At 37.6% G+C, this 26,724-nt stretch overlaps 3 protein-coding genes across 9 annotated transcripts in view; 2 read left to right on the top strand and 1 right to left on the bottom strand.

The window, feature by feature from the left end:
- The window catches only part of LOC309475595 (uncharacterized protein), a 374,444-nt gene that overhangs the window by 220,083 nt on the left and 127,637 nt on the right, over positions 1–26,724 (bottom strand). The gene's annotated exons all lie outside the window — the stretch shown is intronic.
- Positions 924–9,113, top strand: LOC309475657 (uncharacterized protein). Its single transcript, XM_082138560.1, has 4 exons — positions 924–1,094; positions 1,230–1,538; positions 8,296–8,598; positions 8,710–9,113. Exons 1-4 carry the CDS (start codon positions 1,052–1,054, stop codon positions 8,898–8,900), a joined length of 846 nt encoding a protein of 281 aa, XP_081994686.1. The 5' UTR covers positions 924–1,051; the 3' UTR covers positions 8,901–9,113.
- LOC309475670 (uncharacterized protein) overlaps positions 18,142–26,724 on the top strand; it is a 42,420-nt gene continuing 33,837 nt past the window's right edge. For 5 of the 7 annotated variants that reach the window (XR_014197748.1, XM_082138580.1, XM_082138583.1 and 2 more), the window contains exons 1-2: positions 18,635–18,724; positions 19,409–19,723. Coding sequence is in view for 6 of the 7 variants with exons in the window: in XM_082138580.1 (XP_081994706.1) it covers positions 18,682–18,724; positions 19,409–19,723 (358 nt within the window). In the remaining variant the exon portion in view is untranslated. Of the gene's footprint in view, positions 18,266–18,634; positions 18,725–19,032; positions 19,122–19,408; positions 19,724–26,724 lie in introns of those variants that run through there. The other 2 variants (XM_082138582.1, XM_082138584.1) reach the window with 2 other exon arrangements.

Here is a 26,724-nt window from a genome sequence, read left to right as displayed (position 1 = left end):
CAATATGAAATGAGAAGAGAAAATAATCACACAAACAAAATTAAAGTGTAACTTGAGTCAAGATAGTTCCTCATTCATTGACCTTCTTTTGTGAGGTTTGGAAATGAGGGAGAGTATCTCTGTTATTCTCGAGATAGGGCCTATAACCTCAGAGAAGAGAAGATGCTGAAAATAAACCACAAGAACTGAGATCATCTGCAAATACGTTAGCTTCAGATCAGAGAACAGATATCCGTTTAAGATTATTTACATCCAATGTACAGAATCATTATCCTAAAACAACTCTAAACATGATTAGGCTGCAGGTCTATTTTTGACTAAAAAGGGGTAAAAAAAAAAAAGTGTGAAATTAGAAGTAAAATGAAGAACTGAAAGAGACCTCACATGATAACACATTTTTTTGGTGAATTTTCACAGGATGTGTGAGTTTACATATTAAGTGTGTATGAAGGGCATCTTCTTCATCTATGAATCTCATGGTTTGACTTCCCTTCAAAACAGCAAGAAACAAAAGAAACATGGGAATTATTTTCCTGTAGATTTCCACTTCCAACAGATGATCATCAAACGATTACTTTTTGGAAAGCTAAAATTGTTGCACACAGGTTTTTGCTTAATATTTTTGTATTATAGTACTAGCTAATAATTATAGATAGTGTGTACTTTATTATAGATAAAGAGTCCTCTACACCAGCTTCTTTGCTGCACAATTACAATTGGATGCAAACTTTATTTACAATGTCAGTTTTATTAACCTTCTTAGAAGTTTAATGAACTGGGTGGATTTCTTTAAGAAGAACCGGACAAAGAGCTCTGAAACTCACTCTCTAAAATTCTCATTGGTTGAGCATTTGTCTACGTCACCATCTGTTGCACACTCAGGCGCACAGGCGCGCGCACTTAACGGTGGAGTGCAGAGTGTTGGAGTATGAAGCAGATCTGTGAAACATTCACTTCAAACAACAACAACAACAACAAAAAACATATTCAATATCTTAAAATAATATCACATTTTCGGACTTGTTATGTGACAATTTGAGACTCTACAAAAATGATTGGCACGTTTGTTTTGCTCGTTTTGTTGTGTCTAGTTGGTAAGTTACAAATCTGTTTTTCATAACAATGTTAGGCCTATCACAAAGTAGTTACATAATACACACAGTACTACTTCTTACGGTAAGAAGATTTACATGATTTAAATATTTAAGCCGTGTAATCTCGATCTGCAGGTGTTTTTCAGGTTGAATCACATGAAGTTCAGTCAGTAATGCTGGGAGACTCTGTCACTCTGGACTCGAAAGTTTCTGAAGTACAGTTGACGGATGAGATCGAATGGAGGTTTGACAACAGTCGCATAGTTAAGGCAATTAAGGGCAACCCAAAGTATGATGATGAGAGATTCAAAGACAGACTGAAGCTGGAGAGAAACGGATCTCTCACCATCAACGACACCAGAACCACAGACACTGGAGTCTATGAATTTAGTACAATTATCAATAACAAGGAGTCAACCAAGACGTTCAGTGTTACTGTTTACGGTAGGTGTAATAGCAAAACGAACTTTGTGGTATAGTAATATATATTAAATTAACCTTCATAATTTTTACTTTATAAAATTAAAATTCAATGAGAACTAGAATTTTCTAAGTAAAATTTTAAATATCTACACATTTAATTCATGTAATAAATTAACTGGTTGGAAAGAGTAAATCTTATTATATATTTGCTTGTAATATTTAAACATTTTATAGTCACTTCACATAAACAGTAATTTTAAGTAAATTTTAATCGAAAAGTATAGCGCGTTTGAATCCGCACATGCGTGTTTGGACAAGACAGTAACTGCCACTTGGGTCAGACGGATTGGTGAGCTGCTGCGTGGCTGCTTTTTGTCGTGTTTGAGGTAAGTTTGTCTTTCTGTTTTACATTTAATAAAACATGGGTCTGTGTGGATTTTGATGATTCTTGTTTACTTGACTCAATAAACATTAATGCTCATCTTATAACATGACCTCATTACTGTAAGTTGTAAGTTAACGCGTCTGGGTTATCCATTGTACATTAACGTTATAACCCTTACGTTTCACTTCCTATTAGTTAACTTATATTTAATCGGAAAAGTTTTCAATAGTTTTATAGATTCGGAAAGCACTGTTTTTCGTGTAAAATTTTCAAACTGATTGGATACCGTTAATGTAACTGCTAAGTTAGCTTGCTAACATTAGGCCTTAAAATTAACGTTAACTGCTTTCCTGCTGAAGTAACGTTAACGTTATACTGTTGACTATGGAAAAGTTTTAATTTTCTTACTGAATATTTCCCAGGAACGTACACATAAAGCTAGAATATTTCAATCGCACTAAATCGTGCATAAATGAGGTCTCAAAATAAGGGCTGCGTTTCTAAAAGCATCGTGCGATAAGTTGATCCATGGGCCAAGTAGCAGTAATCATGTTACTTGGGCATCGCCATGTTAGTATGCACTGGAATTTAGAGAATAGGATCTGTTGGATTTACAACATGTAAATTCATCCACTTCTCCCAAAATACGTGAAAGTAAGAGGCCGGTGAAGTGAGAGAAAGAAAAACAAAAGTAAACTTTGTAGTTACTTGTAAACACAATGTGTGTATGTAACTTAAATGCCTGAAATGCACTATATAATCACACCGGTTTAATCGTACGCATCAAAGGGTTAACATAATCGAAACCATATGGTCTTTTTTTATTATGTGTATGTGTTCATTCTGTTGTGATAATGAAGTCACTTTCTATTTTTGTTTCTCAAAATAATTATATTTTTTCTTCTAAACTGTATGCAGGAGGACAGCTACAGTGACATCACTCAGCACATCATTAAAATACTGGTCGTCCATGGTGCTGATGGAGAACTTCAGACATCGAGATCCAATCGATGTATCCATCCTTCTTAAACTCTCCCCAAAAGTTCAAAGATTAAAGGGATAGTTCACCCAAAAAGGAAAATTCTGTCATAATTTACTCTCCCTCAAGTTGTTCCAAACCTGTATGATTTCCTTTTTTCTGCTAAACACAAAAGAAGATATTTTAAAGAAGGCTGGTAATTAAACAGTTGCTGGTCCCCATTGACATTCATAGTATTTTTTTTTTCCTACTATGGGAGTCAATGGGGACCAGCAGCTGTTTGTTTACCGACTTTCTTCAAAATATCTTCTTTTGTGTTCAGCAGAAGAAAGAAAGTCATACAGGTTTGGAACAACTTGAGGGAGAGTAAATGATGACAGAATTTTCATTTTTGGGTGAAATATCCCTTTAAAGATGAAGTTGTAGTAAATGCTATGGTATGATAGAATTGTTTAAACATTCAGCTGTTGGTGTTTTAATACATTAAAGTTGTAATGGTATTCTTTAAAGGGTTAGTTCACCCAAAAATGAAAATTCTGTCAGTAATTACTCACCCTCATGTTGTTCCAACCCCGTAAGACCTTCGTTCATCTTCGGAACACAAATTAAGATATTTTTTTTATTAAATCTGAGAGCTGGATCACTGCTCCATAGGCTTCTAAGACACTATAACTTGCTGGCCCAGAAAATGTATTAAAGACATCGTTAATATAGTCCAAGTGACTCCAGTGGCTCAATCTTAAGTTTATCAAGCGACGAGAATAGTTTTTGTGCGAAAAAAACAAACAAAAATAACGACTTTATTCCACTATTCATTTCCTTCTCTCTGGGCCTCGAGTTTTTTTAACGTAGTAAAACAGCGTAGCGCATCTGTGTTATATGCCACACGCATCACACACATGACCAGCGTCGGCCAATAGTGAGCCTACGTGTGAGGTACAACACAGAAGCGCTACGCTGTTTTACTACGTGAACTCACTGTTTTTTTTTTTTTTCGCACAAAAAGTATTCTCATCGCTTTATAAACTTAAGATTGAGCCACTGGAGTCACTTGGACTGTATTAACGATGTTTTTAATACATTTTCTGGGCCAGCAAGTTTTAATGTCTATAGAAGCCTATGGAGGAGTGATCCAGCACTCAGATTTAATAAAAAATATCTTAATTTGTGTTCCGAAGATGAACGAAGGTCTTACGGGGTTGAACAACATGATGGTGAGTAATTACTGACAGAATTTTCATATTTGGGTGAACTAACCCTTTTAAAGTTCACTATTTCAGAGTGCTCTTTTGAATGTTTTGCATGAATTTGTTTTTTAAATACATTTTTATGTTTAAAACAAGGGTTACAGTATAATTCTGAAGTTTTACTGAATGCACCTGTCAAGAGATGACTGTGAATGTCCATTTTTGTATGAAGAACAATTTTTGATGACTGAAATAAACTGTTTAATTGTATTTTAATTGTGTGATTTGTGAAAAATATAGAGAAAATGTTCATTTATTTATGTTCAGGATTATTTATAAAAAAAGAAATTAGCAATGTTTACATAATTATAGGGAGTATTATAATTTCATAAAACTAAGTAAATGAAAACAAAAAAACTTAAATAAAATCTACTTATTTACTTCATTAAATGGTAAGATTTACTTCATAATTTCATAAAAGCAAGCTTCCTAATTATAAAACAATAAATAAACTTTACTTAATTACTTTAAATAAATATAGCTTCTAAATGAAATGTAAATAGGTATTTTTTTACTTAATTTCTTCATGAGCGTTACGTTCAATACTAAGTGGATTTTACTTGATAATGACACTTAAGTTGTACTTGATATTATAGCAGTAAAATTTACTTAAAATATACTTGTGCAAATTGTTACGAGGATTTTATTAAGTAAATCTTACAAGTAGTTTTTTTCAGTGTATAATTAATATATAGCCTAATGTTCTTTTCATATTGTAAATGACACTAAATCATTCTCAAAATTATCAATTTTCAAGATGGTTTTTATATTGGACATTACATCTACATATATTTCAGGCTGTAGCCTTCTCCTGTACGGCTAAACAACTGTTTAATTTCAATTGGGCAGACACAAATGTGATATTCATTATTTGACCACCAGATGGCCACAACGTAGCCTATACATCGTATTGAAAAGCTTCGCGTAATGAACCCTTTTTAGGACACAGTCATTCACTTGTCTCGCTTGGAGACACAAGGGGCTTTCACACTGGAGGAACGTTTTTATAATTCCTACAACTATAGGCGGAAGTTCCCGCGTTTTGGCATGTTAGTCGCACAGCAGGAACTGGGAATTACGTATCCAGCTGCAGACCCGCAGCACCCATAGATAAATAAAGGCTAGATGTCTCGTGCGCGCTGCTGGCCAATGGAGGTTGACGTCCGCACACGGCGGCCATCTTGCCACAGACAGCTCGCTCACTCGTAACATTGTGTTTTAATGGTGCATGTACTTTTAAATAACCATAACTTTCTCAATTTTCTACCGATTTTCAAACGGTTTGGTTTGTTATAAACGTCAGAGATGTAGTTATAACACTGCATACATATGAATAATTATAACATACATGTTCAAGCATTCGGAATTATAGCCACGTTAATAACGTTTGTAAGAAACCAAACCGTTTGTAAATCCGTCAAGATTTCAGCGAGATACGAGTATTTGTGTTCGTGCTGATCACTCACCTTACATCAGAGCCTGCCTGTGACAAGATGGCCGAACGGTGATGCCGGAAGTGACTCCGCCGTAAGACATCTAGCATTTATTATATGATATCTATGGCAGCACCAGCCTCAGACAAGAAGCATGACGTAGTGCAGCTTAATCAACAGGGACATTCAAATAATTCATTCATGTGGCAAATTCATATATATATATATATATATATATATATATATATATAAAGATAGCTATAACAGACATTAAGTGCAAATACCCACAAAGAAACAATTACAAATACAATTTTAAAAAAAAAGAAGAAAAAAAAAAGATATGAAAACAAAACCAACAGTGAGATGTCTTTAATATTTCTGTCATGATGTGGTGAACTAATTTATGAATTAGGTGTTTATCTGCTTAAAATCGGTATTGTATCTTTTATTGTTTATGATAGAGTTATCAAATACAGAAAGATAGATCTACTTGGCAATAAATATGAGTAATCAATCAAACGGCATTGCAAAGTAAAGTAGAATTAGGTGTAACTAACCCAAACAATATTTCTTTAATTTCTGTAATTTTTCTGTCATGATAAAAATAGCCTATAATGCCGCTTCTGTGTCACCTCTGCACTGCAAGGATGGATTTTAATTTAATGATTTAATTTGACATTAGTATGTTATTCTAATATAATTTAATTTGAATGTTAGAATTTGACATAAAAGGTGATGCATACCTCTAAATACGTTTAGAAACAATGTCCATAGGTGAAAATGCCCCTGGAAATCAATTTAAGGTGGCAAATATTGCCCCTTAATAAAAATGTTAATTTTGGTCACTGCTGTGAACTGACCACTGCATATAAAAAATATGAATATCTTCGTGAGTCTGCTGTCAACAACAGGCCTAAACCAGCCAGGGTACCAGTACAAAAACACAATCAGTAAAATATCATCTAATTATTATCAACAAAACGTTGAAAATATCTAGACATATTTTTGTCAATATTGCGCACCCCTAATGTACGGTATTAATTTTGATTTCTTCAGGTCTTAAAAAGGTCTTAAAAAGCCTTCAATTTTACTTTAAAAATTGTGCAGCTACCCTGCCATTAAATCGACACACTTAGTTCTCATTTTATTGATCAGGGAACACACACAGAAGCTCAACCGAACCTGCTTGACGCGTGAGAACAATCTACATCTGGATTACCTTCATACTACACAAATTCATAGTATATAGAACATACTTTTTTAGCGGTTGTGAAGTAATTACTTATTCAAAGTACTCAAGAGAGAATGCCATTTCGGTCACAGCCACGTTCTTGTGGACTTAAAAATGGCTGCCGCGTGTCCGTTAAGTCCATGAGACCGGTCTGTAAGTTGTCTCATTTTGTCATTTTAGGCTTCAGAAGGGTGCTCGCGAGTGGTCGATATGCGCTGTTAGGGGTTAACAGTTTAGGACCCATGGACCAGATGTTATTAAGAAGACCCGGAGTCAGAATTATAAAACATTGAAGAAAAGTTTTACTGAAGATAGTTTGCAGTTTCATCAGCAGAAGTCAGCTTCAAGACTCACACAGGAGTTCGTAGGCCGCCCCCGCTTACAGTTACAAAGATCACAGCAGTTTCCAAGATCTAAGCTACGTTATTGCTTACAGGTTGAATCATTCTCATTGGCTAAGAAATTCATAAACATAGTAATTTTCCACACAAATACAGATAGACAGAAGCATATCTCCATAGATTATGCCGCTGACACTCGGACCCTGATGTTAGGCACGTCGTGACCTTCCAGGTCGCAGATTTGAGTTGCTGGGTGCCAGTATGTCTCGAACAACAATGCCAATGGTTCCTTAACCTGTAACCAAGAAGACTAACACACACACCAACACACAGCCATTTCCAAGGTTGGATTCGGCCAGGCTCTAACTATAAACAGGAGTCTCGTCTCAAAACATCAAGATAACAAGTTCTTTCTCTCAGGATAGGACACTTTAGTCTAAATGGAAAATATAGGCTTTAACTGAGAAATGGTCCCTTAAACTATAGACTTCAATGACCCCTATTTGTTTGAACGTTGAAGACAAACTCAAACACAAAACCAGTTCCTATTTAATTTCTGGAAGCCGGAATAAATAGGCAAGCACTGTTACTACATTCAAATATCAAATACTGACATTAAAAAGAATACATGAAAATAACATTTCAGTAATCACACTGTAACTTCAATAAAAAAATAAAATCTCCAGAGAAGTCATTCAACTCATTTGATATTTAGAACGAAAAATATTGATTAATACCTTGATTATAATCACTCATTACATATACATTGAAGCAGCAGTGGATTCCAATCCACCCCCTTCAGCGCCCTCAATGCACACTTTTGTGTGTTAACTGATGTGTGCGTTGATGAATAAAAGCTTAAATTCAATCTGTTCATCATACAAAGCCATCGTGTCTTATTAAAAGTATTGTTTTTAAATATTGTAGATATCAATCCATTTAAAATGTGTACATCTCATCTAATAAAACAAAAATGATGCGTGTAATTAGCGCTATACTCTATTAAGAATGTATAAGCACACCTCACTTCCGGCCTGTGGCTGCTGGCTATAAACTACTAGTAGTTTGAAACTTAATTCAGCGCTGATGACGGATGAAGATCTGCTGTTTTGTGAGGCTCCAGGAACCCCTGCATTTATTTTTGTAATTTCATGTTTTGCAGCTCCAGTACCCATTCCTGTCATCAGCAGTGTCATTTCACAGTGTTCTTCATCATCAGAAAGTTCATCAAGCCCAACATGTGTGCTGCGGTGTTCAGTGATGGATGTGATCAGGGTTAATCTCTCCTGGTACAAAGGAACCAGTTTATTGTCCAGCATCAGTGTGTCTGATCTCAGCATCAGTCTCTCTCTTCCTCTGGAGGTGGAATATCAGGATAACAACACTTACAGATGTGTGGTGAACAATCCTCTCAGCAACCAGACCAAACACGTCTGCATTACCGATCTCTGTCAGTTGTGTTCAGGTACGTTAGCGGTGATGTTATTTATTTACTCAACCAATCTCTGTCACGGTACATTAGTATTATATTAGTGTATATTTACTGAGTCAAAAAAAATATTTTTCTGTGCTTAAGTTCTCTCTACAGATGAAGTCAGTTTTTGTGAAAGCACTGAAGCTGTGATCCGATTGGTCGTCACTGCTCTGGTGGGCGTGGCCGCTGCGGCTGCTTTCATTGTGCTGGTTTATGACATCAGATCCAGAAGAGCTGAACAAGAGAGACATCGGACCCACAGTGCTGGATCTGATACTCTAAAACAAGAATAAGCAGTCTTTTTTTTTACTTTTTCTTCTTTCTTTCTTTTTTTTTGCTGTTGCAGTTTTGCATTTTGTGTGACTTTTTGCATGATGACAAAAATAAAAAAGAATGGATGTAGTGTTTTTAAATGCTATGTTTAAAATACCAAAATTGAAATAGAACTGTAAGCATGCTGTGCTTAAAATAAAATACTGATTTTAGATTTTTGTGTATGATTTTTATACATTTTTTTGCACCTTATTTGTCATTTTGTGTTAGAAATGATGTTCACCTGGAGCTCTATATCTCTACTGGATCCATACGGAGAAGTAAAACTTGATTTTAAAACAGACATTGATGAGCACCTGTCCCAACTTGGTGATGGGTGAGTTTGTTCCCATATTACCCACTTAAAAAAAAAAAAAAAAAAAAAAAAATTTCTCACTCCCAAGGTGTCCGATATTGTCTCCATCAACTATCAGTTAATAGTTTACTAGGTACACACAAACTATGTTTTATATAAATGTATAATTGTTATAAATGTGTAAAAATCATATAAATGTATAATTGTTTACTATATAATGCATAAAAGAAATTGGACATCATGTAATATATTTCACTTGAGACACTGTAAAAAAAAAAAGAACAATAAATGAATAATTGAACATCATTACATTGTTCTAATAACTTAAACATTTGGATATTGAATTAATTATATTAAAGATGGTTGTGAATACATTTTATTGGTGCAAAGATGAGTATGGTATGTGTAGGCCTATTTTGTACAGCATTTGCAACTGTTTTTATCACTTAAATTTATCTTCTGTTAGTTACATAGCGACTACTGAACAGACATGTAGAAGTTTATTTTAAAATGCAAAGTATTGAAAATATAATAAATCAAATCTCTGTAAACACTTGCATCAAGACTATGGGCCCTATCTTGCACCCAGCGCAAGTGACTTTGTACACCGACGCATGTATCATTCCTATTTTGCACCCGCGCAAAGCGGACTTTTCCCTCCACAGAAGCACATCGGTAAGTTAGGAAATACACTTGCGCTCCCGGGGGCGGTTCAGCGCAAAGAGGAGGCGTGTTCCGGCGCAAACGTTCCTTCATGCTATTTTGCAGGTTTAGAAAACAATTGCGCCACTAACCAGGAAAAAAATTGTTTAAAGTCAGTGGCGCGTTGCGCATGTTATTCATATGCTATTTTAAGGGCGCATGCTTGGCCATAATCAATGTAGCATGTGCACAACGCGCATACACTTTGATTCTCTCATCTACACAGAAGCAGGGGTTGGGTTGGAAGCAGCAGTTTTCATTTTTGCAAATCATACATTATTACGATAGATAGATAGATAGATAGATAGATAGATAGATAGATAGATAGATAGATAGATAGATAGATAGATAGATAGATAGATAGATAGACAATTTATTATAAAAGCATACATCTAGCTTACACATTGACCCAAATTATCATACGCCTGTTTAACCGAAGTTAATTTGGGTGGGTTTCTCCATTTCAATGTAACTTCTCTCTTTTACGGCCGTGACGAGATCGTTGCTCTCCTTGGCTGTGAACCGCTCCTGGCGCGCGCCTGGCAAATCCGCCGTTACAATAGCAATCCGCTATGGAAAAAGCGCGTTTGCTCTTAAAGGGAATGTGAGATGACGCTCTGATTGGTTTATTTCACGTTACGCCCAAACCACACCTATGAATAATGAAGCTACTTCAGACCAACCCATTTTAGATTTGCGCCTGGCGCAAGAGTCATTTATCCCGCCGGGAAAATAGCAACAGCGCCCAAGACCCGCCCACATAGTTACTTGCGCTTTGCGCTTGACACTTGCGTTTCAGATCGTTAAAATAGGGCCCTATAAGTGTGTCCCATCGAGTAAACAGAAGTTCTACACACTTCTACTCGCAGTCTACTTGAACATTTGTGCCAAATAAAGGAAATACGTCATGGAAGTAGACAAGTGGTCAAGTGCAGAGGCCGTAAGTGTGGGTATTTGGACAAGGCAACAGTCTTCCGATGAATTGTATACTTCATATGCACTTTCGGTTTTGTGGACTTTACAATGGCTGCCACGTGCACGTGTCCGTTAAGTCATTATAGAGACCGTAGGCGTAGGGTGTCCCATTTTTCATTTTAGGTTTCAGAAGGGTGCTCACGAGCGCCCCCTTTGCGATCGATATGCGCCCTCGATGCACACTTTTGACGAGCCCACACTGAGGCACCGTTTCAGTCCAAAATTGTCATGACCTTCACTCGCTAACTTCCCTCCGTCTCGTTCACTCGGATGTACATCATTGCTTACGAGTGCCCACTACTGGCGGAAACTGCAATGGGATGAATTGGAAGGTCCTAAGCCCTTGATCACTTGGAATCAGCTATGGAGTTGATTTATTATTATATTTTTAAATTCCGTTTAAGAATTTGTTTAACGCAGCATCCATATAGGTGTGTTTGGGTTGTTTTAAATTAAAAAATATATATAATTAATATATCAGAGTTGTTTGTGGTGGTGGTGATTAGGCGAGATCTACGGTGACATCACAGTCGTGTTGTATTGTGGTATATGGAGCTGCCTGAATTGTACATATGAAGTAGACTTGGGCCCTGTCCAAAATGGTACCCTAAGCACCCGCGGTCTTCCTCTGAGTCCGCACTTTCGTGACGTAACGCCGCTTTGACTGTCGGGAAGAAGTATGCTGCGGAGCTCGCATCAGTGTGGGCTCGGCAAAAGTGTGCATCAAGGTCGCAAACTGACCTCGTGAGCACCCTTCTGAGACCTAAAATGACAACTGGGACACCCTACGGTCTCACGGACTTAACGGACACACACGCCAGCCATTGTAAGTCCACAAGACTGAAAGTGCATATGAAGTGTGCCATTTTGGACAGGGCCTTGCTCCCTCGGTCAAAATCAAGCGAATGAGGGTCTGTCCTTAAACTTCCCTCGTCCACTTCACGAAGTGGAACGCACTTCAAAATGGCGGCGGGGATTCCCCCGAGGGGAAGTGCTTAGGGAAGTTTGCAAGTGCGTGTCTAAAAGTGGACTGGAACTCAGCCTTATGCAAGCTTCACAGCAGACTTCTTCCCGACATTTAAAGCGGCGTTACGTCACGAAAGTGTGGACTCAAAGGAAGGGGGGGAGAATCAGTTGAGACTGGAGAGTCTCACCACTGATACTCTCAGTTCTATTTCTCAACACCAAACAAACTGGTTACAGGGCTGCCAACTCTCACGCATTGAGCGTGAGACTCACGCAATTGACACTTTTCACACGCTCTCACTCCACACATCCATTTTCTCACGCACAGAAAAATTGCGGAGTAAAGAGGTACTTTTAATATTAAACTAATTCTCAGCTCTTAGATTCCGTAAATTTTATTACAAAATTCAGACAAAAATACGTTTGGCGCTTGTAAATGTGACGTGACAGATCGCTGAGCGCCTCAGTTCAAGTGCACGTGAACCGATCAGCTGTTACTTTTTTATTTAAAGATGCAGTACAACTTACCGAAAGTATACATAATATCGGACAATTAGTGTTTTTCAACCACGGAAAGAGGTCAATATAAAATAGCAGGAGAACAATTATGTCACATAATGCTACATTTACCTCAGGAAAGCCATTTAATGACCATAGCATGTTAATTGAATAGAAAAAAATTGCTAGAGAGGAGATTTTGCTGAGCACTATATTACATATTTATTTTATTTTTACTTATGTCATTAAATAATTGTTATTATAACAAAAACTGCATTATATTTTTTATATATAATTTGTTATTTTGAACCTTTAATAATACCAGCAGATTGGGCCCTCTATGTTTACAGCGTTAGGTGAGATTATTTTTTTAATTAAAATTTTAACCCTTATGTGCTGTTGGGGATGTTTTCATCCACTACGGGGTATTTTTGAGTCTTAATTTGGCCATAACTTTCTCCTTGTTTCAGCAAATGGAATGATTTTTGGTGACTAATCTTATTTTGACACATATTTTAGGAAAATGCTTTGAAATTTTTCAAAAACTCAACAGTACACTGTGGGCAAATTTACTACCCTTTCGTTATGTTCGTGGCTGAAAACAGCCACTACTTTAAACTGCTGTAAAAATTTATCAGATAAATATTTTTTTCAATTTTTTTTGCATAAATCTATTAATCAACCTCAGTCCTGCTCAAAACTACTAAATGTTTAAAAAAAAATCAGGATTTTAACTCTTTAATTGCCAAATTCATAAATGATGTCACCGATGTCACCGGGGGGGGGGGTGACAATCAAAAATGTCACTAACATAACATTTTTGATTGTGTTGAATTAAAAACCCAAAAATGCAGCGGGTCCACCAGACCCACGAACACTGGCTGAGTAACAAAAATATGAACACCACACAAGGGTTAAATAGGCCATAACTGTGTATGAGAACAAGCTTCAAGCTGTACAACTACTTAAAACATTCTATTCAGGCTTTTTAGCCCTACTTCAAAGTTTGCCACTCTCTAGTTTCTTTTAAGATATTGTTATTCACATTGGTTTATGCATTTAATGTTTGCCCATCTGGAACCTTTAATTATCATGAGCTCTATGTTTTAAGATGTAGGTGTTGATAAATCATATTCAGTTAATGTGGAGAGCTAATGTCAGGGCCAATGTCCTGCAAAGTTCAGCTCATTAAACACACCTGAACCAGCTATAAGGTCTTCGGGATTACTAGAAATGTCCAGGAAAGTGTGCTGGAACTGGTTGGAGCTGAACTCTGCAGAACATGATCCTCCAGGTTCAGGACTGGGTGTTAAATCTATAAATGAATTTGCACAGTTGGGTGTCTATTGTTAGGGGTTAACAGTTTAGGACCCAAGGACCAGATGTTTGAACTGGAGTCAGAATTATAAAAAATGTAAGAAAAGTTTTACTGAAGATAGTTTGCAGTTTCATAATAGGTCATTTTCATTGCCATTTAAGTGAAATTAGTCAAATTAAATATACAAGCTTGATAAAAATGATCATTCTAGAGGAAAATTTCAGATGGCACTTAGAGGCTTTTGCATCTGAACTCTTCACATGAATTGACCCAAAACAACTCTAAACAATATTTGTATAACCCTTTTGTTCTGGTCTGGGTATTTAAGGGTATAGGTGACAGAGCAGTCTTTGGGACCCTTTACCAGGATCCCCCATACAGTGCTGTTTCAGTGTTTTCCTGTTGAAAATCACTCACACACCTCTGTGTGTCTCTGTCAGGAATGCATTGCTTACTTTTAGAGTCATCTTTGAGTAAATTATGTGTATTTATTATTTCTGAATTGGCTTTTAATCATTTACTTGTGTAATTGGCATGATACATTTTTACCTGACAAAGAAATGCTACATCTTGATTTATTCTGAAGTTTTCTGAAATCATTATTTTAGTAGATTATAAGGAGGCTGGTGCTACCGCAGCTCTGTGTCCAGGATAGGTCAAACTAAAGGCGCATATGAACGGAGCAGTAGGCACGTCATCTGAAGAGCTTTTGATTTCTGTCTATCACTGACTTGGCAAGTTGTACAGAAGTAGCTATAATAAACTACACTTTTTTGTACGAGTGAGCACTCTCAATATACTCAATACTCATCAATATTTTCTAATCAGAAACACAATCTAAATTTGATTTTCATTTAAAATTGAAGTCAGATACGCATAGAGCTAAAGTAATATTGAAACTAAATTCCAATAATGAAGTGAACTTCACTGGAGCGCTGAAAAGACATACACGCATTATTCCTTCGCCCACCGTTGGATTCCGTTGTTGGGCCAATGGGTGGTCCTTACAACACGGCCTGCAACTTCTGTGATGACAAAATCTTCAGATCTGCATTTAGGGCACTGCCTTGAGTTCTCCATCCATTGGTCAATACAGATCTTGCACCCCACCACACTCCTGCAGCATGAGGTGAACACAGGTTCTGCAATGATTATATTGATAAAGAAAATATAAAAAGTTAACATTAACGGCAGCTGGTGCCAAATAAACATGATTCTGTTTTGGAAAACAGTAAGTCAAATGATATCAATTACAGCTTATATCATGGCTAAAAATGATACAACCATTGGCCCTGACATTAGCTCTTCACATTAACTGAATGTGATTTATCAACACCTCTTTACCCTTGTGTTGTGTTCAAAACACTTGTGGTGTTCCCGGTCAAAAATGACCGGCCTACAAAAAATAGCTTATAAATCTCTCATTATGCTATATTATCACCCAATATTGGATTAAATCTTTTTGTCAACTTGTTTTCTTTCAATTAAGACTGGTTTTATATTTCTATTTGCATCTGATTAATTGTAGGCCTCATTTATCTGAGAGTAGGCATCTCTTTTGTTTTAGTAAATAAAGCATTATTTGTGAACAAATTTGGAAATATTAAATGAAATATAAAAAAAAAAAAAAAAAAGCACTGTTGATCACACTAGTCTACTTTAATGATTAACCCGGAAGTTTGTTTTGAAAAGCTTTTATTTTGTACAAAATGGCACATAGTCACACTCATAGATATACATAAAGGCCTTTATTATGTATATCTATGGTCACACTTGTGGTGTTCCTGGTCAATAATGACCAGCCATTGAAAGTGAATGGGAGAGACTGAAAATAAGAGAAACATATATTTTAGGTGCATGTCCATTATGTTCATGTTCACATATGTACATGTGTGCTTGCAAACATCGAGCCCTTGGGCCTGTGCATGTGTGGATACACGCTACCCAAACACACACACAAACACACAAACTATTTTGAGTGTTACACACATTATTTTTCACAGAGAAGAATTTTAGCCTACCCTGAACTGCTTCTAATATCTATTCATCGATCTGACATACCACACATACAAACGCACGCTTGCATATTGTTGCCCTATTGTTAGTTTAATTGCTTTTATTTGTAAGTCGCTTTAGATAAAAGCATCTGCTAGCTAAATTATAAAATGTAAAGTAGAATTAGAAAGCTATACAATTAGCTCTGCAATTGTATTTTTACTAAGAATTGAATTAGAGAGCTCTCTAATTGTAATTGTTACTGGTATACCTGAATTATAGAGCTCTCTAATTGAATTATTATAAGTAAAAATGCAATTACGACGAGTAACACAATTGGAACATTTGGAGTTGCCATAAAGGATTCTAATTGCGGAGTTCTACGCTAGGGGGCGATCTTAGTGAATTCTCAAGATTCATGGGTTTACAGAGATCGCAGCCAATCAGAAGAGCATGTGGACGGAATATCTCTGCAGTACTGCACTCATTATGATGAAGTCGGAGCTCAAACATGTTGCGTTTTGTTAATGTCACATTTAGAAGAAAGAAAGCCCTAAAGCTTTGGGAAAACAAAATGCCATCATTTTCATTTCTGGGTAAACTGTCCCGTCAATGACAAAAATCAAACTTGTTTCCCACAAGCTTCACACACTTTACTGGATTTTGACCAATTCCTCCTCTGTGCTAAAATCTAAAGTGTTGAAGCAAGCAAGTTTTTTGACTAAAAAAAACTAAACTGCAATAGTGGGCTACTATTCTAATCCACTTGGGACTGTGAGTGTGTTAACGTGAAAATGTTTTACAAGAAGAGATGAAATGAAGAAATGTGAAACGGGTTAATGCTGTTCAACCGGGTGTCTTCCTTTACACATCTAATTTGGGATCAGTGGCGGTTCTAGAGGGGGGGCCGGGGGGGCCAGTGCCCCCGTGTCACCAAGCTTGGCCCCCCCTCTGGCCCCCCTAAATTTGGAATCGTAAAATCACACCAAACAACTGCGCATTTTATCAGTTGCGGCGCCTTCATCTATAGGCTACACTGCAGCACGACGTATATTCACATCAAATGTTAACGCAGAGGAACGGGACACTGCAGTTCACAAAAGTTCATTATTTGCATGTGCTTTAAAGCCTTGCCGGTTAAACATGTCATTCGCTGCTGATGCGCTGTTCAAATATGCGCTTTAGTGAGCGCGTACACTCGACGCGTACATGCACTAAAAGCCTGTTACTGGACTAAGTTATCTTTTGAGTCTTATATTGCGCTAATACTGTCAAATACAGACAATGTTTACATAAACAAAGTTGGTTATGTCTAAAGTGAAAGCAAACAGAGAAAATTAATTAAAATCTGCTTGTCATATGCGTGTATATTAGACGCGTCGCGTGCAGTTCTTAAAGAGACAGTAGCCCTAATAATAAACATGCTGCCGCTTGTCCTTAAAGAGATAGTTCACCCAAAACCAAACAGTTGCTGGTCCCCATTGACTTCCATACATAGTAGGAAAAAAATATACTATGGAAGTCACAGGGGTACATCAACTGTTTGGTTACTCACATTCTTTCAAATAACGTTTATTTTCAACAGAAGAAAGAAACTTATTCAGATTTAAAACAACTTAAGAGAGTAAATTATGACTTTTTGGGGGGAGAACTATCCCTTTAATGTTAATAAAACAACAAAACACACAGAGGAAATCATTCACTGCTCTTGACTGAGAACTTTAAGTCTGTTGTGTTTTATTTTCATATGTGTTCATTTAATTACTTTCTTCAATTCTACTGTTAAATACACATATAGCTGAAAAAATAAAGCACTGTTTATTTCATTTGTATATTAAGTTGTGTATGTGTAATATGTATCTCTGTTCTTAATTTTTATAACAAAGAAAATAGTGACAAAGATTTTTATTTTCGCCACTTTGGCCTAAATGCCTGCCATTCTTTTTTATTTTATATTTTGTTACCTATATTTTGTTACCTATAAGGCTTTGCTTTTAAAATAGGGACATTAGTTTGGCTGTAATGCTCAATCACATGCAAAATAGTAAAACCAACATGAAATAAGAATCGTGATAAAATCGTGATTTTCCTGAAAAATAAAATAAAATTTGTGATATGATATTATTGCCATATCGCCCACCCCAGGTGTAAAAAAGTGCCTAGATGTGCTTAGATGCTAAAAATGTGTTATTATTGATCATTATATCACACTACAATTAAACATAATGAAACATTCATTTGAATTGAAATTGTTTTATTAGCTTAGCTAATATAATTTATTAGCTTTTTCTAGAGATTGCAGTCATGCATGACATGGTGAAAAATGATTTGAAATAATACTGAAAATAGGTTAAGATGAATGTTAAAGGTGTGCCCCCTAAAAGCACAAGTGGCCCCTGCCTGGCCCCCCCCAGTTACTGTGGTCTAGAACCGCCACTGTTTGGGATTAACACATTACAAAGTGCCGACTGATGGAATCGAACATCATCTTCATCTTCATCTTCATCTGAGTTTACTAACAAACCAGTTTATGGTGCATTAACAACTGCAGCTGGACGATAATATGTATAATAATAGTAAGACAATATTACTTTCACAATGCGTGTGTAATCACGTGACTACTAATAATAACGAATATAACAAATGTTCGCATCAGAACAGCATTCCACAACCCAATGTGTCAGATTACTACCTCACACACACATTGATGTCCATTAAAAAATATGTGCATTCTGACTAAATGTTTTGTTTTATTTGTGTTATATGTTACGACGTTTAATTACACCAATAAAGAATTGTGGGTGTTTTTTTTTTTTTTTTTTAGCCTACACTGGTTTTAACTTCACAAACTTACACTAATACACCCACTCATGCCTCTAATTAACCACGACTCTCCACCTCCTGTTAACATAAGACAGTTAAACAAGTTTTTTTTATGAGATCTGTAATTGGTTTTATGCCAGTAAACATTTAGAGAGCTGCTTAACTGAAAATGGTTAACATAATACTTTTATTCTGCATATGGCATTTTGTCGGTAAGTATAAATCTTCTATATTTATTGAGAAATGTAATCTAATATAGCCAAGTTTCTTTTTCATGTCAGTTTTTTTGTTTTAATTTTAGATAGATGCTATCTTTGATATTACTGTGAGAAGTTTGAATTCCGGTTTTTGATCACTGTTTTGGTGCATGATTGACAGACAGATTTAGTTCCCTTCTTGGTTAAACACTTTATATCCATCATTAAATTATTCATACTTAAAATGTCCTAATATATACTACAATTGAAAGCTAAGATTATTAGGTAGTCAGTGGCTCTCTGAGGCCTCCATAAATGTCAGATTTAAGAGATGAATGTTCTTCAGAAATTCTTCAGAAGTTCTTCTTGAAATCACACTTTTAAAATAAGGCTACCTATCCAGGTTGAGGTGGTGAATTCAAATGAGAAATATCTTGATTTTTAGTTGTTTTTGCTCATTTTAATTAGTTATGTTTTTAATGCTATTAAGTTCACCAAAACAAATGCTGTAGTATACTTTTATTTCTTACTATATTCCACTGAGATCCCATTTCCAGTGTTTGATTCACTATTGAATCAAATAAGCAGACAGCTGTAACAAATAAATTAATAAACAAACAGAAAGTTAAACAACTGTTTAATTGACTACATAAAATTACTTCATCTGTGTCTGATGAACTGTTCCTCTTGGTTCTCCAGGAGTGTTTGGTGACAGAGATGCAGTGAAGTCAGTGTCAGTGATGGAGGGAGATTCTGTCACTCTAAACCCTGATCTTACAGACATACAGAGAGATGAACAGATCGAGTGGAGGTTTGGAGACATTCGCATCGCTACAGTGACCAAGAACAATCCTAAATATGTTAATGACGAGACATTCAGAAACAGACTGAAACTGGATCAGACTGGATCTCTGACCATCAGTGACATCAGAACCACAGACTCTGGACTTTACCAACTAAGTACCATTATTGGGAATAAGGAGTTTATCAAGAGATTCAATGTTACTGTTGATGGTGAGCATAATTACATGTGTTTTCTTCTATCATCGTCATATTCAAAATATACATAATTATTGTCTCAACCCACAATGATTTTTGAAGATTATTTATTAGAAATCTTGAAGATACATTTCAGATGCAGTTTATTTTGTTTACCTTATTCTAAAACTTAAAGTAATGGTGCAAAGTGCCCGTGCAAAATCAGATTTTGTGTGTGTTTTTAGTAATTGTTGGTTTGGTGTGTTTGAGTGCTCATTGGGTAGGGGAGAGCAGGGGCAGACAGAGATATATTTTTGCTGTGGTCAGTCACTCACAAGTGTGGTCTATCAATACCAGGTGGTATTTTGTAAAAATGTAGAAGGACTTCAGTATAATTTCACTTTGAACTTAAGACTGCTCGTGTTACTTTCGACCCCGTCAGTTGGGACGAAAGTAACACACAGGTGGGTCAAAAGTAACACAACAATATACAAGCTAGATTTTTTGTGTTACTCTTGTTTTTTTATAATTTTTTATTAGCCTAAATATACCTGAGTATGACCTTGTTAACATGTAACTGCAATCATATTTTGGCCTAGTTATATTTGCAAAAAATTGTTAATTTACATTTTCATTTTAAATTTCAGTTTCATCAATGTTTAAAAAATAACCCAAAAGTACAAACTTGAATTGTTTAGAATATTTTTTTATTGGCAATGTCAATCTATTTTATAAAATGGGTTTTCAACATGAACAATATGAAAATTAAATTAAATTACCATAATATACAGTAAATTCTCAACATAATGTAACAATAGTCATGTTTCCATCCAGCTGTTTTTATGCATGGGCAACATTTAAAATCTAAACACGAAACACACGTGATCGTTGTCATGCGGTGAATCCAGCCAATCGTGGAACAGCTGTGTCGTCATCAGTCCACGTGCAGCCCAGTGCAGCCGCTCTTGAGAAGCTGCGCTGGCTGAGTTCTCCGGCTACTCTGGAATCGCTCTTGCGGTACTTTGATGGCATACGTCATAGTCACGTGGCGTCGGCGCTGTATCAAGTCCATAGACAGTATAGACCCTTTTACAGTTGGTAAACATGGTGACGTATTTGTGTGGGCGGGGGGCTTAGCTGGAGGCACAAAGAACCCTCTGGCCGCTTCACTAACGTTATGCCGAGTTCAGACTGCACGATTTTAGCCCCGATTTTGGCTCGCCGACAGGTTTTGAGAAATCGCAGACAAATGCCCGAAATCACAGGCAAATCGGTGCTCGTTCACGCGAGTGACAATCACGCAGTGTGAATGAGCAAAGACGCGATCTGAGAGAATCACAGACGAGTCGCCGACGCCCGTGAGATATTTGGCATGCTATATCTGGACCTGTCGGCGATTCAAAATCCTGCTGTGTGAAAGTGTTCTGACTGAAAAACTACATCGGCGATGACCGACAGCCATTGAGAGAGCAAGATACAGAGCAGCGGGGAGTTCGGGGAGGAGTTATAGGTCACAATATCATATTTTAATAGATATATTTACAATTATATTAAACAGAAACAAAGCACAAACATTTGCTTGACCAGCAGCACATTGCAAAATTATTCATTTACCCCCAACTCTCTTTGCAGAACACACAGTCCTTGCTCAACTTGTCTTTCCAGCCATTTCCTCATACTATATTTTTCTTTTTCTCCTTTTCGCTGCAAATCAGTGCACAGACAATTTGGATCGCAAGCTTCTTGCAGGCTATCATTTTAATAACAATTTAAAGCTGCCGTCGGCAAGTCTGGCAGATTGGGTCGATTAGCCAAAATTTTGAATGTTTACAACTCTCATGCCCCTCCCCACTACCAGCGAGCACCCTCCCATCGAGGTCGTGCTCGTCAGTGCGTCACTGTGCGAGTGTACCTGATTTTCTGTGAACGCGTCCGTCTCTTCAGCATCTATCAACACCATGGACTCGGAGGTAGGCTGCCCTGGCTAATCTATCCATAGATAGCAATAACCGAGGCATTGGAAGCTTGTTTGTAGATTTTCTCTCCGCCATCACGCTTCATGCAATCTCCAGGCGAACTTCAGGCGTGGCGTGTGCATGTGATATTAACGTGCGCGAGTGAGGGGGGATCTGTGGCGTGTGCACGACCTGTGATTGACAGTCAGATCTCACACCCCCCTGCGCTGATTGGACCTGATGAAGCGGGAGCGCTGGATTTTTGCAAAACAAATAACACGCTCCAGGTGGAGTTAGAAGCTCGGGTTTTTTTCTAAAACCACCTTATTTATGTTGTTCTGTCGGATTATAGTGTCGATTACACTGAATATGATCAAAAAAATGTTGCCGACGGCAGCTTTAAGTCTTGCGCGAGAACTGCAGTCTTACGCACGCGGGATTTTGCGCTATTTCCTTATCACTTCTCGCGTGTGTTTGGTTGCGAAACGTAGTTTGCGGACCAGACAGAAGTTGTCGGCGATTCTTCCTCCTGAAAGTCATGCAGTGTGAAACCTCCTGTCGCCGATGCATCGTGCAGTGTGAGCACACCAGCAACTGAATGTTACCCCAGATAGTCAAGCAGTGTGAAAAGAACAGTGACCCGACTACTTTGAAAATCGTGCAGTCTGAACTCGGCTTTAGTTTGCCAGTTTTGTTAGCTTGTTTTTTAACAATGACTGGAGAAAATCCAATTTTATCTTAATGTGCAAGGTCACTCACTGTCCAGGGTCGCGATTGTTATTTGCAAAAGTTAATTTTAACGGACGGAACCAGACTACCGTACACGCTCAGTTAATGGACGATCTGACAGGATTAACGTTAACGCTACCTCCGGTTGAGTGGCCTGACTTCTACACCTACTACCCGATAGAGAAACCGAGGGTAAAGAGAAACTGAGGGCATATAAATCTTTAGATGCCTATAACTATGTGCTGAATGGTCATGTAAAGACTTGTGTGGTACGATCCGCAGTTCTGCCTAGCCAGCGCCAAGAAGACGACAATGTAAAGAGTGACACTACGGTGAAATTTTAATGATATGAATATTTTCTAGAAAAAAAAAATCCAGATACAGCATAATCATTTTTCATCGATTCTTGCACCCAACAACACAACAAGATGACATTTAATAATAAAAATAATCATTTAAGCTCCTTATTATGTTGCCGAATCTGTGCTGGTTTGTTTTGGCCGCCTCCAGTTTTCCGTTTGTTTTGCCTCCAGCTAGTGCCGTGACGTAACTGTGACGTCGGCGCAAAAGGGGTCTATATAAACTGGACACAGCAACCCCATTGGATTCAACAGAGACAAGTGAAGTCAATTAGAAGCATTAGGCTTGTTTGAGATGACCAAAATCTGCGCAGAACCGATCACCGGTGATCAGCGCGAAATGCATGCCGGTTAGAAATGTGTCCGAGTGCGGTCAGCCTTGCTCTGATGTCATGCTGACGTATGTCAAAAATCCCTCGCGAGCGTAAGACGCACGTGTCAGATTCTGCAGTCGAGCGCAGTTGCTCTCCACTGACTGCGCTGATCAAAAGGTGTGTTCGACATCGGCTGCGGCTGGATGTAACCGATCGGCGAGAGTAGCCGCGTGCAGGCGGGGAGGAGCTGCAAACGGAGACGTGAAGTCAGACACTTTCTGGTTCCCGTAGTGACCGCTCACGTGGTGTTTGCATACTTTACCACAGCTGAAGTGAAATAAATGCAATATTTGCCAAATAATACACAGATGTTTCAGAGACATTTTCATACAGCGTCTGTTTGAACAAGAATAAAGTTCAACATAAGCTAGGCTACTATCAATGAAATGGAGTTTTTTTTATCAGTTTTCATTTGATAAACATGACACAATATACCATTGCAACTACATGAAAGAGTGTTTACTGTTATATAAAACTGATTTGTGAGCTTTAGAGGAACTAAAGTTGTTTGAATAAACACGAAACACACGTGATCGTTGTCATGCAGTGAATTCGGCCAATCGTGGAACAGCTGTGTCGTCATCAGCCCTCGTGCAGCCCAGTGCAGCCGCTCTTGAGAAGCTGCACTGGCTGAGTTCTCCGGCTACTCTCGATTCGCTCTCGCGGTACTTTGATGGCACACGTCACAGTCACGTGGCGTCGGCGCTGTATCAAGTCGGACACAATTTCTAACCGGCATGCACTGCTTCAAGTCAGCCGCCGATCGGTCTGCGCCAGTGGCGGTTCTAGACCATTTCAACTGGGGGGGCAAGCTGGGGCCAGTTGTACTGTTAGAGGGGCCAGTTACATTTAGACCTTATTGTTGTCATATCATTTTCTGCACTGCACTATAGGCATTAACAGGCAAAATACCATGTTAACAATCATTCAACAATGTATTTGCATTTCCATTATATTTTTTAGATTTGCATTATATATTCAGAATCAGTCACATTAACTGTATTCTACGATTTTTGTGTTGTTTTGCAAAAAGATCAGCAAATTCATCTAGATTTAAGGCCTTTGCCCTCCTTGACTCAATACTTAGAACTCCTAAATTGCTTAATCTGTCATCTGACATTGTGGACCTGAGATAGGTTTTCACCAGCTTTAGTGCATACAGTATAATATACAATTAAATTATGCTTATTTTAAATGTATTGTGCAGGCTAGGTATAAAAAATATAGGAAAAACCATGATAATATGAAACGCTTCAAAACAAGCACGTATGCGCATCGTGGGTGCAGAATGATGTGCTCAAAGCAACATGGAGTCACACAGTGTTCAGCGCTGCTCTGCACAAGTGCGCATTTAAAAGTTCACGGCACAAAGCGAAGAAATGTCGCGCGCACAAATCCTAGTGTAGCCTATATCTGTCCAACAGTTTATTGATAATTTGTTTCTTCACATAGTGAAGTTTAAAATTCCAGTTATTGTAGATTATCACAGCATTAGCACCGTGATTTGACAAGTGTTATGGGGTGACGTCACATAGGCGACATGTAGTCTTTCTCGTTATGTCTTTTCCACAACTACTAGCCAAAGAATCATACAATATACTGTACTGTCAAACTCGTAACGTGAAAAATTATATAAAAAATTCACAGACAATTATGTTCACATTCATCATGGCACAATTCACACGAGACCAGAAAATAATTATTTTCTCACATTCACTTGCATTGACGATTTTTCAACCTAGAGGTCCAGTGGGGTTTTACGGATGGGCGGGACTTACCAGCTCTATTAACTTCCTGATGGTCGAGCGTACTGCGCAGACTCAAACTGAGCTTGACGACGTAGATGTGACGTGAGCAACCCGTCTGTCTTCTAGTAGCTGTGCCAAGATAAATCTGAATCATTCCCTTCCGAAACTTGCAGAGACGGAGATCGTGAGTAGGAGGTGTCCATGAGCTAGGAGAAGGAGCAACTTTTGCTAATTCTTCTGATTAATTACTTTGTCATTTGGCCTCCACGTCCCCCCGATTGCGCGCGAGCTTCTCCTCCTTTTCCATACGGTAATTCTCTACTGTGCGACAGAGAGTCGCGTGGTTATGATGCAATCGTTAGCCTATTTTTACAAAAACTGCTTCCACGGGGCCATAGCGTAAGATACAAGGTAATGGAGCATTTTATACATTTTCGTGTTTCTTTAGAAATAAATAATGGACAAATGGAGTCTTTAAACGCCTCAGATGTAAAGTTATTCGCTGTCAAAGTGACGCCAAAATGAATGGGAGTCAGTGGGATGCTAACAGCAGGTGATGGTCCGCTAGCCAATGGCGGCGCCCGGGGAAACTTCAAAATAATATGAAACCCTTCCCCCCTGATCAAGTCGGATAAAATTTCTAACCGGCATGCACTGCTTCAAGTCAGCCGCCGATCGGTCTGCGCAGAGCTGCATGAAGTCGAACAAGCCTTCAGTGTCAGTGTGAGAGGGGGAGTGGCCAGCGGCTAGAGCGGCAAAAGCCGATGTGTGCTTCTTTTACCGATATATTTAACAATATCTTTTGCATTTCTAATCCAAACAACGCCAAACTTGGCACTGCACTTACTCATGCCCGTAGCAAGACACCTGTCAAGTTTGAAATCCATCGGACTAACGGTTCGAGAGATATGTGAATAACAGACAGACAGACTGACGTTTCTGTAATTTATAGATAGATATTTATCAAAGAAAATAATTAAAATCACCAAACATTATCCCTCCAGTCCATGAAAAACATCCAGGTCCACATTATATTACCTCCCACACAAGGGGCAAAAGGAACACACATATTATAGAACTGAAATAGTTTATGATTAAATAAACTTCTTCCAAGTGCCATGAGCATCAGTGTATGTCTGATCCATTGTGCTCTTACAGGAGGTTACACAGATATATTACAGCAATCTGCAACATTTCACAATAAATAAAATAACTGTGATTAGCCAAACTCTGTATGACATCGGTGAATTACTGCAGATCGGTCATTACAAATATTTCATCAATTTATTTGATGACATCAGAGCAAAATAACTTACAAAAACATTCAAGTGCAATTTACTGAAAGTACAGCAGGGCAGGATATGCATTAATTAAATGCATAATTAACTTTAAAGAACTCAACCTAATAAAGATGAAGTAACGCTAGAAGGGTCATTCCATATCAACTCAATCAGTTCCCTGGCAAAAAAAAAAAATATATATATATATATATATATATATATATATATATATACATAATTTTTTTTCATGTGAAAGAAACACATAAATGAAGAAGAAAGACAACATATTAAGTAACAGTAGGGATGGGAGAAACCCACCCAAATTAGCTTCGGTTAAACAGGCGTATGATAATTTGGGTAAATGTGTAAGCTAGATTTATGCCTATTTTTTCACATCTTCATGGGCACCACAATGATTTCCCTCGTGTGTTAATATTTTTCCTAGTAATAATGTATGATTTGCAAAAATTAAAACTGCTGTTTCTGTGTAGATGAGAGAATCAAAGTGTATGCGCGTTGTGCACACGCTACATTGATTATGGCCAAGCATGCGCCCTTAAAATATCATATGAATAACATGCGCAACGCGCCA

The sequence above is a fragment of the Leuciscus leuciscus genome (assembly GCF_965113295.1).
Source record: "Leuciscus leuciscus genome assembly, chromosome: 15".
In the NCBI taxonomy this organism is placed as follows: domain Eukaryota; kingdom Metazoa; phylum Chordata; class Actinopteri; order Cypriniformes; family Leuciscidae; genus Leuciscus; species Leuciscus leuciscus.
Note: the sequence above shows the minus strand (reverse complement) of the source record. Positions and strands in the feature narration are given on the sequence as shown.

Coding starts and splice junctions, on each gene's coding strand:
- LOC309475657 (XM_082138560.1), top strand. CDS start 1,052: ATGATTGGCACGTTTGTTTTGCTCGTTTTGTTGTGTCTAGTTG. Junction 1,095..1,229: donor CGTTTTGTTGTGTCTAGTTG/GTAAGTTACAAA, acceptor CTCGATCTGCAG/GTGTTTTTCAGGTTGAATCA. Junction 8,599..8,709: donor TCTCTGTCAGTTGTGTTCAG/GTACGTTAGCGG, acceptor TCTGTGCTTAAG/TTCTCTCTACAGATGAAGTC.